An 18,379-nucleotide genomic window follows, 5' to 3' on the forward strand; every position below is an offset into this window, starting at 1 on the left:
TAGATGGCAAATGACTGACCTGCAACAGAAATATAAGAATCCCGCGGTGGTTTTCGACCACCTGGGGGCACTCCGATGATTAAGTCAGTATATTTCTCAAAGATAAATCAAGTACTAAACTCACAAGCTTGAGTATCAAAAGCATAACTTAGACCCATGGGGGTGCCTCTCTTTTATAGCCAATATAATCCTAGTCCCAAAAGGAGCCTGGCCCTAATGGACTTAGGATTACTGCTAATCTGGGACTCCCAGTGGGATTAGGATAAACTCTCTAAGAGTCTTATCTTTACCCAAACTGAAGTCTTCTCCCAATCTAGGACTCTTGTCCATATCCAAGTTGAGTTCCCTTTTCATTCTAGGACTCTTGTCCCTTATCCGCTTATCTCGGATTCCGATATCTTTAGAGGCAACCTCGGCCTAGCCTAGATGACCTCGGCGTCAAGACCAGGACACGTGGCACCTCGGCTGACACGTCGGCGTCACCTTGCCACGTGTTGGTACTCAGAAAATATATCCCCACAACTGCCCCCTAGGTTCTATTACCTCGACATTCTGAGGTGATGGAACCTACACTGTTCGTTCATCTGTGCCCCTCTGTCTGAGATCATATTCGCCGACCTCAAAGTTCTCTGGACTTTACTGTCCACTGGTGTCAGGAATCAAGTTTCATGCTTTCCAAGCTGCTTGAAATCGCACCTCCTAGCCGAGGTTCTGGTTCCATTAATTTGTAAACTCCAAGAGCTTTGCAACTACTCCACTCACACTCTCTGGTGAGTTCCCGATTTCCAGTCATCTATTTGACCCTGGTAATTTTCATATCGGCGTTCATTTCACTTGGTAGGTTCATAAACTCTTTACTTGCTATTAAGCTCAATCTTTCATAACTCTTCTGAATCTGTTTACTTGCCATCTGTTGCCTTCTATTTTCATCTATCTTTAAGTTTTGAATTGTTTGAATGCCTGGCACTGTTCTTGTCATATCCGCTTTCTGTTGCTAGCACCATGTCTGGTTCATTACTTTCTTGTTCTTCACATACTTACTTAGTGCCTGTGCACTTGGCTTTATTCTTTGAACTTTGTCATCTTCTTGACTATTTTTCTCTTTTCTCATTTAATCCTCCGGCTTCTTCTCTTTCTAGCTCTTTTGCTTAAATACTTCATTTGTTCCAAGCTTTCAAGCTTCTGCAACTGTCTTCGTTTCTTTCCTCCGGTGAAGCTTTATGTCATTCTGTCATTGTCGTCAGACTTCGGCGATTCTCATTCCGGCTTCTCTCTTTCTGGTAAGCCACTGTTCCTCATGGTTTTATTTCTTGTTGCTTTCCAAGAAGCTCTGTTTCATTGTTAATCACCATTGCTGTTTTACCCGTTGTTTCCAAATCATCTTCTTGAATACATACTGTTCATACATCTGTTGATTTCTGCCACTGTTCTTAGCTTGACACACTTGTGCAATCTTTTTGTCTTGATTTCCTGATAGCTTCATCACCATTCTTGATTACGAATTACATTCTTGTTACTGTTTTCTGTGTCTTTTTCCAGATTCTTGCTTTCGTTTCTGTTTTCTGCATAGTCTTAGAACCACGTCCCTTCTTGAACTTGTTGCCGAGATAATGGTAAAGAAGCTCTTCCCAGCTGACTGCCAATGCTGAACCACTTTTTTGCTTCTGAAAAATGTCTGTTGTTGGCCGATGTTAATATCCCTTGCTCCTTGATTATCATTTCTTCTTCCACTGTATTTGATAGTCATGTCGAGTAATTGACTTCTCGGATTTCCCTGAGCTCCAGAAGTCTGTCTACTTCTTCCTCTACTGCTTCAGAGTGCATCAACGTTGGCCCTCTTGCTCATTGGATTACAGGTTTGGCCGACCTTTCGACGTTCAATTTGTGGCATGTGACCTCGGGGTCAATGCCAGGCATTTCATAAGGTGTCCAAGCAAATACCTCAATGTTTGCTCTCAAAAAAGCTTCCAATTCCCTTTCTTCTGCTTCGGCTAAGCCTAAGCCGAGAAAAAAGAAGCGTTCTTTATCCCCCTCCTGGACGAGGATTTTCAGTGCCTCTTCACATCTCTCAACTGGCTCCTTGCCGACATCATCTAGTACCTCTATGTCCTCGTTTTCAATCTCTGCCTTCTCTGATTTTCGAATGCTACAGGTGGATTTCATTACTGCCATGGAGCAATTCTCTGCCTGCAGTTGATCCCCTCTGACTTCTTCAACCCCATGTTCTGTTGGGAACTACAGTAGTTGATGCAATGTTGAGGAAACTGCCCTCATTGCATGCAACCATGATCTTCCCAAGATGATATTGTATGGTGAGGGCGTGTCAATCACCATGAATTCTGTCTTGATCTTCTTCTAACTGCTCTTGCATGATTCTATACTTAGAATATTTTGCATGCCTTTCATACTTTGCCTCCTTTGTGCAATCTTCTCGGGGTTACATACCTCGGGTATAATAGCTACAAAACTTTTACTTTGGCAAGATACTGACCTGTAAACTTTTCATAAATTCTAACAAGTGTGAAACATATACTACTCAATGTTAACTTTGCAAACTTTTACTCAAGTTTCAACAAGTGTTTAAACGGTGATCTCGGTCTAGCCTACTTGTAAATTGCTACAAATTTCAACAAGGATTAACATATACTGTAACAGGGATCAATAAGGATTAACATAACAAGTTTTAAACAATAATCTATTTGTAAATTACTACGAATTTCAACAAGTGTTTAAACAACATACTTAGCTTTTTCCTCAACCTGTAAATTGCTGCAAATTTCAACAGATGATCATATGTCGGCTTAACGTTATCTTGTAAATTGCTACAAATTTCAACAAGTGTTAAGCATCTTCTCGGTTTAACCTAACTTGTAAACTTTTCTCAAGTTTTAACATCATCTCGACTTTAACTTGGGTTAAGCATTACCTCAGTTTAACTTCGGTTAAACATCATCTTCGGCTTAATTTCGGTTAAGCATCATCTCGGCTTAACTTCGATTAAACATCATTTTCGGCTTAACTTCGGTTAAGTATCATCTCGGCTTAACATCGGTTAAGCATCATCTCGGCTTAACTTCAACTTGTAAATTGCTGCAAATTTCAACAAGTGAAGATAAGGAACCATCTCGGCTTAACTTCAACTTGTAAATTGCTACAAATTTCAACAAGTGAAGATAAGGAACCATCTCAGCTTAACTTCAACTTGTAAATTGCTACAAATTTCAACAAGTGAAGGTAAGGAACCATCTGAGCTTAACTTCAACTTGTAAATTGCTACAAATTTCAACAAGTGAAGATAAGGAACCATATCAGCTTAACTTCAACTTTGTAAATTGCTACAAATTTCAACAAGTGAAGATAAGGAACCATCTCAGCTTAATTTCAACTAAGCATCATCTCGGCTTAACTTTGGTTAAGTATTATCTCTGCTTAACTTCGGTTAAACATCATATTAGTTTAACTAACTTGTAAATTGCTACAAATTTCAACAAGTGGTAAACGCATTCTTCTTCTCTCTGCCCCCCAGTGTGAACTTAAAATCCACTTGGGTCTCATCATACATGTAGCTCCGACCTTGTCGCCGAGGTTGAATTCAAGCCGAGGTTGTCGGCCTTGGTTTCTCTATTTGGCTCCAACCTGAGTTTGATTTTCGGCCTCGCATCGGCGAGCCGTTTCTCTTTTCTCGTTCCGACGCCTTTAATCCCGGCATGTCCTCCTCGGCCCTAGCATACTTCTCAATTCTGGCCAACTTTAGTCTGATCTTGTGTGTTTCCTTTTTATCTTCTGGGATCTGAGATCTGCTCATTATGCTCTTCTCTTCTCGGACTCAGGTGCCGAGGTCTTATCTTCTGGAATCTTGGATCTGCTCATCAGGTTGAGCTCTTCTTTCCTCGAACCTACTCATCTAGGCCGAGATCATGTCTTCTGGGATCTGGGATTTGGTCACTCAGGTTGAGCTCTTCTATACTTGAATGTTATCTCCTTGGGAGCGCTCATGCCCCCTGTCTTTGCATCCCTTCTGGAAGGGTCTTCGTTCCTCCATAGGTATCTATCATTCCATACCTGGAGGTCATCTTCGTTGTAGTATCTGTTTCGATCTGTTGTCTTTAGTGCGTCACCTTCCTGGCTGGCGTCTTTCACTCTGTGACTCTGGTCACGAGTTTCTGTGTTGCGGTCGTCCCCTTCAACGTCGAGATCGATAGGTCTCCCACTCCCAGCAAGAGCGTTGTCTCTAATCTGATCCTTTTGTCCGTCATTGGCCATCTATTCTTCTTTCTTTCCCATAGACGGCGCCAAATTGTGTGGGTTATTTTCCGACCACACTGCCCACTTAGTAACCAGCTGGAGAGCACTGGCAGAATAGATGGCACATGACTGACCTGCAACAGAAATATAAGAATCCCGCGGTGGTTTCGACCACCCGGGGCACTCCGACGATCAAGTCAGTATATTTCTCAAAGATAAATCAAGTACTAAACTCACAAGCTTGAGTATAAAAAACATACCTTAGACCCATGGGGGTGCCTCTCTTTTATAGCCAATACAATCCTAGTCCCAAAAAGAGCCTGGCCCTAATGGACTTAGGATTATTGCTAATCTGGGACTCCCAGTGGGATTACGATAAACTCTCTAAGAGTCTTATCTTTACCCAAACTGAAGTCTTCTCCCAATCTAGGACTCTTGTCCATATCCAAGTTGAGTTCCCTCTTCATTCTAGGACTCTTGTCCCTTATCCGCTTATCTCGAATTCCGATATCTTCGGAGGCAACCTCGGCCTAGCCTAGATGACCTCGGCGTCACGACCAGGACACGTGGCACCTCGGCTGACACGTCGGCGTCACCTTGCCACGTATTGGTACTCAGAAAATATATCATGATACATTTCATGATATTTTTTTCATGATCCCTAGTATTATTGCAAAATTATAGGTTCTACCTTCTCCACTAATTACAATGCTTTGGAGTATCACGTGACCATACTCCAGGAGCACCCAATAGCCACTCCTATGTATGTCTCACCTTTCAATTTCAAACTTTCTCAATAAGTAACTCTAAAATAAATTAGAAAATTTAAATCAATGAAACCTACGAGAATAACTAAAAATCTTATGGAATTGCAAAATTAAAATCTAATTCCAAAATAACAAATATAAAAATTATAAAACTCTTGTTCTACATAAGATATACACACATATTTATTTAAATTATAATTTGACAACACGATAAAGCTAACATTATTATTTTACATTACACATGCTACACACATATATACACAAATTATTTAATTAAAATATTTTCTTCAAAAAATTCTTTTATATCATGTATCACACTTATTAATTGCTAGTTATGATTTTTCTAGAAATTCATTCATTTTACTTTTATATTTTGAAATTAAATTTGTAAAAGGATTTTTTAGCAAAATGATAAAATTATAATACATTTTTTTTCTTCAATTTAAAATTAAAAATAGCATAACCACCCCCCAAAAAAAAAAATCGACACGCGTCAAGTGTAGCTTAGCCAGTACCACTGGTTTACCGTGTAGTCGAGTGTACATTACACATTCCTCCCACTTTCTGCAATGCCGTGTAGCGGTTACAATTCGTATATATGAATGAATGAACAAAACGGAGGGAACTCTCTCTCTCTCTCGAAACCCTACCTGTTTTCACACAACTGTGGATTGAAGTCAATCACAAAAACGTTCATATCTCTCTCTAAAACTTGTTGATTCTGTTTTCTCGACGCCATGGACGTCGAAATCAAGAAGGAAATTCTTGGAGTTGAAATCAAGAAGGAAATCGTCGAACAAAACGAATTTCCAGAGATAAATCGAACTTCTTCACCGGCTAGGGTGATCGACATTAGTAGCACTGACTCTGATTCGAACTCCGAATCTGACGATACGGATGACTCGGACGTCGAAGGACTTCTGAGAAAGAAGAGAAAACTCGACCTCGCATTGCCGGTTGGGTTTCTCGATCCTCTTCCTCCTCCTCCGGAAGAACGAATGACGATTGTCGCCGCGAATAAGAATCATGGTCTTTCTCCGGAAGAATCGGCGTCGCATACAAAGGCGGCTGTTGCAAATTCTAGTTCTCCGCAATCTAGTGCGGTTGTTCAGAGCTGTAAGCAGTTTTGGAAAGCAGGAGATTATGAAGGGGACAATGGCATTGATTCTTCTTCGTTTTCTGGTACTGAATTTGAGATTTGATTTTTTTATTATTTGTTTGTATGATTTGTTCTGTTCCTTGTGTTTGCATTGTTTTCCATAATGTTGCTAGTAATATTTTTCTTTATGTTCCTATCTGTTTGTGTATGAATTTTAAGCTTTTTGAGCGTGGTTTTGAAGATGTTATCGAATTAGGCTGCATAACTGTGGTACATATAGCAGTGCGTTATTATGCTTTTTGCAGGAACTAGAACTGAAATCAATTTTAGGATTTAAAATTTTATGCAGGAACATTGAAACATTGTTCAAGACATTCGTATTCAGCTGTTTTGTATTGGGAATGTTCAACATTAATATTGAAACATGTTTTGACTTTATGAAAATTTCTAATGAAGAATACATTAACACATTGCGTTTCTTGGTTCTCATCCTTAGAATTCAATTGGCTTTCAAATCAATTAGAGCTTGCAGCTTAGTACTTTAATCATAATGTGGAAGAAAATAGAACATTCTTGTAAATGAAAAAAGTAGTTTGGTTTTTAAATCATGATGTTGTGTTACCATTTTCTGATGGAGAATGAGTTTTAAGTTTTTATTCACTCATGATTTTTCTTTGAAGTTAATATCCAGTTTCTTTACTTTATTCTTGCAGTTGGCATGGATCATGTCAGGGTTCATCCAAGATTTTTACATTCCAATGCTACCAGCCATAAATGGGCTCTGGGAGGTAAACAGTGTCATGGAAATTTAAATGTTGAATTATTACTATCTAGAGAAGAAAAAATAGTATTTGAATTTTACTAATAGTGACTTCTACTATCCAGCTTTTGCGGAGCTTCTTGATAATTCTTTGGATGAGGTATTTGTGTTTCTATATGCCCCTAGTTATGCATGACGTGCACTTTTTTTGTTCGTTTAACACTAGACTGTTTTTATTTTAATCAGGTCTGTTATGGAGCTACTTATGTCCGTGTAGATATGCTGATAAACGAGAAAGATAAAAATAAAATGTTACTAGCTGAAGGTATGTAGCTCCATTTTTCTTTGCCGGGGTATTAGTATTATGAAGGCTTATTTTTATGGAAGATTTTTTTTGCGACTAGAAGATTGGCATGCAATATGCTCCTTACCTCATGGGATCACTATCATTAGATCTGATCCGATAATCATAGAAGTATAACACTTTGGTACTTGTATCCTTCCTCAGATGACTAGTTAAATGTCTGACTGCAGATAATGGTGGGGGAATGACTCCTGATAAAATGCGCTGGTGCATGTCTCTTGGGTATTCTGTAAAATGCAAAATGGCGAACACTATTGGTCAATGTGAGTTGCTCTCTTTTTTCCCCCTCCATTTTCCCAAACCATAGAGGAAAAAACTCCTGATATCGTTCATGTGTTGCTTTACTGAATCTATAGATAACATAGTATGTTATGATATTGTGAATAATTGTTAACGGTCATTTTATGTTCTACTTTTCCCAGATGGAAATGGTTTTAAGACTAGTACTATGAGGCTTGGTGCAGATGTTATTGTATTTTCACGTTGTCCGGGTAGTCATGGTAGGAGGTAGGGTACTAAATCAATGCAGTAATTATTGGGTTTATTTTTTTTTATTTGCTAATATGTTGCAATTATTTTCATTAATGAAGGATATCAATATAACCAAAAAAAAAAAAAAATGAGATAAATACTTTTAGGTTCATAATAATTACTTGTCAAAAGTGACATGCTGAAAAATAAAAAATAAAAAAATAAATAAAAAATAACCGAAGGATGTATAATTATTACTATAGATTTCTTGACCACTCAATCGAGTTTCCATTGTGAAAACTAATTTAAGTATTTTCATTTCTTCAGCCCAACACAAAGTATTGGAATGCTGTCTTACACATTCTTGAGGAGAACAGGCAAGGAAGATATTGTGGTTCCCATGGTAAGAACACTTGGTGCATGTGTGCATGCTTGCACTTCCATTCATTGAGCTAGTGACTCTGGTACTCTTTTGCAACTTTACATGACTACTGTATTTAGAGAAGGTTTTTGATTGAAATTTAGAAGGTTTGTATTGAGGTTAGTATGTTGTAGGTTCAGTTTCAGCTTATGTACCTTGAAAAAGAAAATAAATAAAAGATTTATTATTATTTTATTTTTTATGTAGAGCTGTATGCTACAAAACTATTTGTGCATAAAATGGGGTTTTTTCTATCATAAATGATGAAAGTTATTTAAAAAGAGAATATTGAAAATGAGATTTATAGAGTCGGGAGCTACGTTATTTTGGTTTTATCTTGGTGCTATAGCTAGAAGTATGTTATTAGTTTTCTTATACTTAAATGTTGGGGTATGCCTTATTGGTCCTCCTTTCTTTAATTTATTACTCTTTTTATCTTCATTTGGAATTATAAGATTGATTATGAGAGAGAAGGACAAGATTGGAAGAAGTTGACACGATCTTCACTTAATGACTGGAGTAGAAACTTAGAAACTATTTTGAAGTGGTCACCATATGCAAGCGAAGAAGATCTTCTTCAGCAGGTTTGTTTTCTTGTTGGTCACATGAAAAATTACTTTTAGCATTTTATATCTTATATGATGGCAATCATTCTTGTGGTGCATTATCACTTTAATTTTTGTATTATAATTATGGTTTCTATACTATGCCTTATAATAAATAAAGAATTATACAATAAAAAATAGACTAACTATAAGATTCTAGGGATGGGATTCTTATTTTTTTTTAAAAAGAAAAAAAAGAAAAAAGAAAAGTAAATACAAACTCATCAATGTGATGTAAACCCCATCTTAACCATAGCATAAGTCTCACAGTAGCATGACAAAGAGATGATGTCTATTAAATTTTTTTGATGAATGGTTTATTGAGGCAAAATACAAGTACTGCACCTTACATTTTGTTTTATAAAATCTAAGTATGACTAAGAGGAGCCTTTAAAAAATAGAGTACTTTGCAAGTCAAGAATGTTTCAACAATCGATCTTTGTTGTGAAGCCCTAGGAACAATAGGATAATATGATTTTAGTGTTTGCTCTTCCAAGATGTGGATGAAAACTCTATAATATATCTATTTATTGGATTAAATAAGCGTAGTGTTGATTTATTTTTTATATGGGTCTTGTTAATGTGTGCCCTAAGGGTACATGTTAAGAGTCTTGAAATTGTTGTACATTTTTTATGGAACTAATTTTCATAGTTTTAAGCTTGTTAACAAAATCCTTTTTTAGTTACTAAAATTATAATTTTTTCTTCATTGAGTTAACTAGTTGCACACTCAGTACAAAGTGTATTGTTCTTAAACCTCAGAAGTTTATGGGGTTTCTCTGATTATTTTACTTTCCGAGGTGGTCTTTAGTCATGTTAGATCTACATTTAGATTCCGTGCCGCCTCCTTTTTTTTTTTTTTTCCTTTCAATTTCCTTCTGCTTTCCATTTGTCATGTCAGCTAATGTTATTGCTGTGTCACTCTGTAGTTCAATACATTAAAAGAGCAAGGTACACGCATCATAATATACAATCTTTGGGAGGATGACCAAGGACAGCTGGAACTTGATTTTGACACAGATCAAAATGTATGCTTTCGATGCCCTTACATTCATTATCCTTTTTTTTTTTTGGCACCTTATGATTACATGTGATTTTAATAACAATGATTCTTCTTTTTCTTCTCTTTTTTTTAATTTTGGGTTTCAAATGACAGGACATTCAAATTAGAGGGGTGAATCGAGATGAGAAGAAGATAGAGATGGCAAAAAATTACCCGAACTCGAGACACTTTTTAACTTATCGGCATTCATTGAGGGTATATTATGTTTTTTTCAACAATTAAATTCCTTTTCACTATTCTTACAAAATTTTATTACATGAATTGTTTACTATTAAAATTCTTTTTTTCATATTTTCTCTCCTTACTCTTCTTCTTCCTTCACTTTTCCTCATTTTTCTAGGAATCTCTCCCTCCTTTTCTAAGTGTATATTTTTAGAATGAAACTTCATTGCCTTTGTTATAATACTTAAAATTTTTGAAACTGTTTCTATTCATTAGTCATGATGGGCTCAATTTGGCATGTCTGGTAGAAAATTCCTTAAGCCATAGAAGTTAGGCTCTGTTACAACTATTTTGTTAACATATGATGATTGGATTTGAATATATCAGTATTTTACCTTACATTCTTATCTCTGTTAGATACATCTTTAAATATTCAGCTGGGCTATATTGTGATTCAAGATGTTACAGAATTTAGCATTTCGATAACTTCTGTCAATCATCAGTAACTCTATCAGAGATCAATAGATTAGTAATGAGTTGTAAGGCGAGTTGGTTGCACTGCTAACTTGGGTAAATGCTAATTTTGGAGAAGTTGTATTTTAGTCATCAAAAGTCTAGGCATGCCCTGTTGCATTGCCTGACTGACAGGGCAGGTACTGCACCTTGTGTTTTGAGACATGCTTGTAGATTGATTCCCGTGCCATCAGCAAAATTAATCATATCAGTGGGGACAGTTAGATTGTAAATCCCAACACATGTATCCACATCAGTATGTATGACATGCATGCAAGCCCGCATGAATTATGAATGCACTCAGTACTAGTTTATCTATGCATGCTATCAGCATATGTTTTTCGAAGCCCATAAAATTTTGTAATTTATTTTGTTCAATAAATTAACTTATATAGGATTCCTATCATGTGTTTCTAATAACATGTTTTCCTTTCTTGCTTTCAGAGTTATGCATCAATTCTGTATCTGAGAATTCCATCTGGTTTCCGTATTATTCTGCGTGGAAAAGATATTGATCATCATAATTTAGTTAATGATTTGATGCTAACTAAGGAGATTACATATAAACCAGTGGCTATTGCTGATGGGATGCCGAAGGATCCAAATGTAATGCTTTAACTATCAAGCTTTGATTACATATAACGAGTTAGCTGATCCTGTTTTAATGTTGTGACAGATGGTAGCTGTTGTGACTATTGGGTTTGTAAAAGATGCGAAGTATCATATTGATATTCAAGGGTTTAATGTTTATCATAAGAATCGACTGATCAAGGTTAGTTTTATTTCTTTGTGTCTTATGATCGTATTCACAAAGTGAAGAAACTAAATTCTTAATCTCACATGGCGTTGTGCTTTCCATTGATTTAGCCCACAGAATCCCATTTTTCCAAGCCACCCTGTCCCATTCCCAACCTATACTATCACCACTGCAGTAGTCATACAATATTTTTGAAGCTGAAGGGTCATATTCTCAGATATAAAAAGGGTGACCCAGTTTACAATCTCCCATTGTAATGGGGTCAGCCTTTCCCCATTCCTGGATAGGTTCTTCCCGTGAGTCATATTCTTTGATGTATTTCTTTTTCTTTTTCCTCTCTTTTTCTTTTTTTATTTTTTATTGTTTGTGTGAGCATGGGTTTTCCCTTGTGTACTGTCTGCTATTTGGATATTCAACAGTTTTTTTTGCTCATGGTTAACAGTTAAAATCAAGTATTGTCAGTGTGTTTAGTTGGTTATTTGATAAACTATTTTGATGGGTTGAAATGCACATTTTGAAGCAAGATTACCGACAATGGTTTTGACTGAAATGGCATATGGTTGCCAGTGTTTGCTAGAATTGTACCTTATTGATCCAGTGCTGGAGTCTCCTTGATGTATTTGTTGACTTTGAAACTGTTGCTTTGTTAGCCATTTTGGAGGGTCTGGAATGCTGCTGGAAGTGATGGGCGTGGGGTTATAGGTATTGTTTTTTGCATTGCAATGAGTATTCCTGGTATTATTTTCTTTATTTCAACACATTATTTATGTGGACTGCTTGACCAATTTCATGTCATTTCTACATCTGTTGCTTGACCAATTTCATGTCATTTCTACATCTGTCATGCACTAGGTGTGTTGGAAGCTAATTTTGTTGAACCAGCTCACGATAAACAGAGCTTTGAGCGCACAACTGCACTGGCGAGACTTGAGGCAAGATTAGTTGTGATGCAGAAGAGTTACTGGTCTGTTTGTTTATTTATATATCTATTTCATTTCCCCCATCTATAGGTTTCATTAGTTTTCTACTTTGATCCATGTTTCAATTTTCACGAAATGTGTTTTTGTTAGGTCTACAAACTGCCAAGAAATTGGTTATGCTCAGCGACGACATTCAAAGAAGTCTGTTTCTCCAAATAGAGAAAGTATACCTGATAAAAGAAACAAATCCTCTACACGTTCAAATTCAAATGAGCACCTTTACTGTAATGGTGGATCTAAATTGAAGTCCACCAAAAGAAATGAATACAGGTTGGCTGCAGCTGATGATGCAAGCGAAGATGAGATCAAATCTGCGAATCACGAGAGACCAAAAAGAAGTCATCATAAGGCATCCCCTGCGCATGTTGAGACTACGCAAAATGGGAAATCCGATTGCATCGCTGGACACACACATTCAATGGTAAATTATTTTTCCACCAATTTTTTTCTTAATTTTTCATTTTGTAATACACCAAAGGTGTTTTAATCTGAGAAAGGAAAAAATCTCACTTCCTCTCTCTGTCATTCATGCACACAATCACAATCCCAGTTACTATTATCTGGAAAAATGTTGATGAGCTCTTCCATCTAGTGGTTACTGACCTCTGCAAAAATGGTGAAGGTTTATTAAGATTATAGTTTTAAGATGCCAGCCGAGGTTCTCATTCGTTTTTCTAATTTTATTTTATTTTATTTATACCCATTGTTTTTCCCTTTTGACAAACAGGTCGATGATTTTGATGGGGATGAACATGCATCCGCCAACTCCAATGCAGGGAGTATGTCCAAGTTAAAGGAAGAAAATCATGAACCGAGTGAAAGGTGGTTTCATATTTTTGCATTAATCTCAGTGCAACATGATGCTTGCTCATAATACTTTTCCTCATGGTGAAATGTATCTTTTTGTTTTGTAGATTGGAGAAAGTAGACAGATTAATGATGGTTGATCTACATCATGATCTAAAGTCTGAAAGAGAGAGACGTAGATCACTAGAAATTAAAGTAAGTTCATAGCTAGTTTTGATGTTTCGATAACAGTTGGTAAGGTGTTTTAGAACTGAAGGATTTTCAATTGGTTCAGCATTGCAAATAATGTCATGCTTTTTTCTAATCAGCTTCAGGATGCAAACAATAAAATTGAGGAGATGGATAGAGAACAAGAAGCTCTGATTAACATATTCTCCGAAGAAAGGATCAGGAGAGAAGCTGAGGAGGAGAGTTTGAGGAACAGGTTAAAGGTTTGGGAAATTTTCTTTTCTTCTCCTCCTTATGCTGTGTTTGACTCTTAGATTTGTGATGGGATTTGTGGAGAGAGGATGAAAATTCTTTTCTTTTCCCTTCACAAATCTCTCGAGAAATCCAGGATCCAAACACCACCTTATTACTTTTGCTATTGTTCTTGTTGTTTCTTGTATGAACAATACTTGTTTTCTGTAGAATGCTTCGAATACCATCCAAGATTTACTCGACAAGGTCAAGCTGCTAGAGAGCAAGAGGATCCCAAGTTGCAAAACTGAGCGTTGAAGTGCATACTGCTTAGTTCTTCAGCCTCGATATTTAAAGTGGCTTATAGTATATATTCCCTACACAGGATTAACGCTTTTAGAATAGTCATGGACTGATGCACATTTTTTTTCCTCAACTAACTGAAAGGGCAACAAAGAGGTGTGTGCAGATGTAGGAGGTTTTTCCTCAATTGTTATCCTTTACACGCTAATTATATTTTAGTATATACTGAATGTTACTGGGAATTATTTTTAGGAGGTTTTGTTAATATGTAGACTCATCTCGGCCTCGGGATGTTCTTAACAGGTTAATGTTTATATGTTTTTTGTAATATGTGGAATGTGAGGATTGTTGTCTATGCCTAGTCCTAATCTTTTTTCACAAGTCTCCCACCAAACTTGATGTTTCATTTCTTAAGTTTAGTAGAACGAATTGGTGAATGGATGAAATTAAGTAAGAAGTGATAATAAGCATTCCTTGGATACATAAAAGAGTCAGCAAATTGTAGAAATTTTACAACATTATTGATACTGCGGAAAATGTATACAATCTTGAAGCTAAACCAATAAATTGGATTGCCAACTAAAGCACAGAATGATTGCATAGTGTGTTCTATTTGGCTGGGGGTGAGGGATGACAAGCTTACAAGGCAGTTTTGTACATAGTTCTGTAATTATGAGTAGTATATTTCACAGACTTATTGCAACATAAATGAAGAATTGAAATATATATATTTCACAATAATTATAGTAAAACTAATGATATACAAATAGAAAATTTATACAAAAAGTTTATGTAGAATGATGCATCACATTTGGATCTTATTATTTTAAATCACAAGATCCAACAAAGTGACATTTATTTCAAAAATGTCATTGGCATACCATTCTTTTTAACTATTTTGTATAAATTTTCTGGTAGAATAGCTTTTACGTTATAGTAGAAGCAATTATCATGGCTGCTGGTTCTGAGGGATACTAGGGGGGGTTGGAGGAATATATGGTATCCAAGTTCTCGGGTCTCTTAAATTAAATTCAGGAGGCGGAGGAGGAGCGAGAAAAGGGTTATTAGGTATCCAAGTTCTTGGATCTCTTAAATTAAACGCGGGAGGCGGAGGAGGATAGAGAGAAGGGTTATTAGGAAACCAAGTTTTTGGATCTCTTAAATTAAATGCAGGTGGCGGCGGGGGAGGAGGAGAGAGAAAAGGGATTTTAGGTATCCAAGTTCTCGGTGGAGGTGGTAGCCATGGTGGTGGAGAAACCAGTGATGGAGGGAAAGGAGGGAGCCGAGGGAGAGGAGGGAATGGAAATGGAGATGATGAGGGATTCGGAAATGGCAATGGAGGGAAGGGCAAAGATGGTAAAGGTGGCAAAGGAGGAAAGGGTAATTTTGGAAAAGGCGGTAATTGAGGCAAGGGTGGTAATGGGGGTAAAGGAGGAAATTGCGGCAAAGGAGGCCAAGGGAAACCATAAGGTGGGAAATAAGGAAGGAAAAACTTAGAGGAATTCAAAGAAGTTGGGAGTGGGAATTCCAGTTCCTCTGTTTGTTTCTCACACAAGGTAATGTTTTTCTCTTGTGGTCTGAAACTCAAAGCACTTAAGCTGTAAATACAGAGATTGGTTTGTTTTGATTTCACTGTTACCTCATTAGTTGTGCTTTTCAAACCTGGAACATTACAGGTTGGAGATGTGCTCTGTATCAAGCTTGATTCGCAGAATGATTGGATTTCTGGACCTTCGACGCAATCAACCCCTTCCACAGACGGTATTTCCAACTTGTACACTCCATATCTGTTTGTTGTTCTGTTTACTGAGAAAGTAATCTGTTCCGTGGTTTTGGGTGAATTTGCTTTGAATTTACATTCTACGTGAACGTCGACCCCTAAATCAGCAAGAAAACACAGTATTAGAACACCAACCAATCTTCTTGTTTGGTTGCATTTTTGTTTTCTGTTTTCATTTGGCAAAATGTTTAAGAAAGCTATTTTTGAGAAAATTTTCTGAAAATAAATCATTTTTTAGGAAAATTATTTTAAAGAAAATTCCCTGAAAACAAGCCACTTTTTAAGAAGGGCCTAAGAAAAAGGACTGAAAAAAGTGAAGAAAATGAAGCATTTTTTTTTTTTAATATTAAAATCAACTTAATTCAGAATATGTTTTTGACCATTTCACCTATTTTCAGGACAGTTTTCATCGTAGTCCCAGTGCTACTTGTTAGCATTTGCCTTCTAAAATATACTAGAAAGTTGTTTTTGCACCCAAAAAAAAAAAAAAAAACCATAGATGTTTTTTTAAACATTGTTTTTGTTTTTTGAAAACGCAATAAATGAAATCAAAGAACATAGAAACAGAATCAAACAGACCCAACGTTTTTAATAGATTTAAGAGTTCACATTGTTACCTGGCAAGAAATAGCTCTGGCTTGAGAAAGTGTTGTGATAACATGTATCACAATATACAGCACCAACTACAGTGATGTCAGAGGTGGGTTTTGAAGGCTGAGCCACCAGTACAAGTGGCTGAGCAACCAAAGATGCAAGAACAACAACAAAGAAAGACATAATTGGATTCATGGAAGAGAAGAGAAGAGAAGCTTCAACAGAAAAAGCATATCTAGTAAGAATTATTAAATATATCTTTATATATATGACTATGATGAGAAGACAATTGAATTGGTTGTGTGTATGCATATGATAGGTTGGTGTTAGGACCAACTGTATTTTTGAAAAAGGTTTTTCTCCTCCATTCACTACAAACAAAGACATGTGAAGAACCCTTTTGGCAGATTGTGGGTGAAGTCTAGAGAGAGAGAGAGAGAGAGAGAATGGAGTCACGGGTAGTATGGATTGATTTGTGAGGCTATATTTGATTGGAATTGTTTGATGTTTATTGGTTGTGGGATTGTGATGCTTTTAGACTAGTTGTGTTCTTTAATGTCTTTTAGTGATGCATCCCCTGAATGTTATGAGTGTACAGGGTGTACCCGTTTGCTGTCGACTATTACTTACGAGTATAACTCCGAGGATCAAGCGACAAAATTAAGGGGCTTGAGTCCTTGATTAGCTTACAAGTTCTTAATCCAATAAGTTTTATGACATTCATGTCCCTTTCTAATAGTGTGCGAAATCCTTATACTAAAATTATTTTTGGGTATATTCCTATGAATAATTTTATCTGTAATGGAGTGTCAAATATTGAGCTAAAATGTCACAAAGCTATTATGATTACAACATATTTTTAAGTAAAAGATTTAATAGTTAAAAGTTGATATGGAAATTGATTGTGCCAAGATAATATGAGAACTATTGAAGTAATATAGTTAAAAAATAATATTTTCATTGAGAAGTTAAAACATAATTTAACTTTCATCATCATGGAGTTGCTCCAATCTGTTCCAAGTGTTTTTGTTTAGGGGATTTGGTCAAAATTAACTTATAATAAAATTTTAATACATTAAAGGTAAGTATAAAAAAAATTTCTTGAAAAGTCCAATATATATTATTATTACCAAAATATTTAAATTTTAAAATAATATAACTTTTGATTTAAATATTAATTTTAAAGGGAAAATCGGTCTAAGGTCCCTATCCAACTTTTAGTAATAGATTAAGTCCACAATCTATTCTTTTGTAGTCTAAGGTCCTCCCTCACCCATACCCATATATAACACTCACTCTCTCGTTCTCTCTCCTCTCTCTTTTTGCACCAAACAACCCCTCTCTCTCTCCTCTTCGTCCTCAACATTCTTCGGAGCTTCACCACCGTTGGCGGAGCACGGTGAAGCCGATCTGAGTTCATAGCAGATCTTGAAGCTTCACATATTCTTGTTGCATCTGTCTAGCTCCTGAGATTCTGTCTATAGTCAATTGAGGCCCACCCACCATATTCGATATGCTATGTGCTATCATAAGCTTTGCTGCCATCATTTGTGCTTGTTGCTGCGTCAGTGCCACAGAACAAAGTTGTTGACTTATTGCGTTGCTCATATTTGAAGCCCGGCTCAGATTAATCGGGTTCTGACCCACATTACCCCAATGCTATAAAGAAATTTTTTTGATCCTTCTGTGCTTGTTTTCTCGACTCTTAGAAGCACCACATAGCAGTACTACACGTACAAGTAGACTTAAATTTTGATGGGTTTTTAAGATCTTATTATTTGGGGATTTATGAAAATAATCTCTGTGATTGAGTTTTGAAGAAGAGTTCCTGAGATAGCTTTTTTCTAGGTTTGAACTGTGCGATTTTTTTGATTTTTCAGCATAGGTTTTATGGAGAAATTTGAAAGATTACTTATGATGTATGTTTGGGTTAAAATGTTTAAGGGTCTATATATGTAATTGTTTAGTCTTTGGACTTTTATACATAAAGATTTTTGGTTGGTGACTTTGGTGAAGTTACTGGATAGAGCCACACAAATTTCTCTGGATAGCTTCATATCTGCTTTTTTGTTTTTTTGTTCAATTTTCTCTAGTTTGATCAAAAACGTAAATTTTTTCTACACAATTTTCTCTGGATAGAGCGACACAAGGCCACACAAATTTTCTCTACACAAATTTTTTTTGGATAAAGCCATACAAAGTCACACAAATTTTCTCTAACACAATTTTCTCTGGATAGAGTCACACAAAGCCACACAAATTTTCTCTGGATAAAACTACACAAAGCCA

General features: G+C 36.3%; 2 protein-coding genes across 2 annotated transcripts; one reads left to right on the forward strand and one right to left on the reverse strand.

Annotated features, from left to right (window-relative positions):
• Positions 1 to 5,632: 5,632 nt before the first annotated feature.
• Positions 5,633 to 14,110, forward strand: LOC114278870 (protein MICRORCHIDIA 7). The gene is made up of 19 exons (XM_028221029.2): positions 5,633 to 6,194; positions 6,825 to 6,899; positions 6,997 to 7,031; positions 7,118 to 7,196; positions 7,406 to 7,498; positions 7,658 to 7,742; positions 8,034 to 8,109; positions 8,583 to 8,711; positions 9,662 to 9,760; positions 9,889 to 9,990; positions 10,915 to 11,076; positions 11,147 to 11,242; positions 11,878 to 11,929; positions 12,080 to 12,191; positions 12,298 to 12,628; positions 12,935 to 13,029; positions 13,122 to 13,209; positions 13,323 to 13,445; positions 13,645 to 14,110. Exons 1-19 carry the CDS (start codon positions 5,750 to 5,752, stop codon positions 13,729 to 13,731), a joined length of 2,364 nt encoding a protein of 787 aa, XP_028076830.1. The 5' UTR covers positions 5,633 to 5,749; the 3' UTR covers positions 13,732 to 14,110.
• A 64-nt stretch (positions 14,111 to 14,174) lies between these two features.
• On the reverse strand, positions 14,175 to 16,796 carry LOC114278871 (uncharacterized). The gene is made up of 2 exons (XM_028221031.2): positions 16,114 to 16,796; positions 14,175 to 15,594 (listed from the first exon to the last, which is right to left on the reverse strand). The coding sequence occupies exons 1-2, from the start codon at positions 16,475 to 16,477 to the stop codon at positions 14,666 to 14,668; spliced, it is 1,293 nt and encodes a 430-aa protein (XP_028076832.1). The 5' UTR covers positions 16,478 to 16,796; the 3' UTR covers positions 14,175 to 14,665.
• Positions 16,797 to 18,379: the final 1,583 nt, after the last annotated feature.

This window comes from Camellia sinensis, chromosome 5 (genome assembly GCF_055761805.1).
Source record: "Camellia sinensis isolate YWXY chromosome 5, ASM5576180v1, whole genome shotgun sequence".
NCBI classification, from domain to species: Eukaryota; Viridiplantae; Streptophyta; class Magnoliopsida; order Ericales; family Theaceae; genus Camellia; species Camellia sinensis.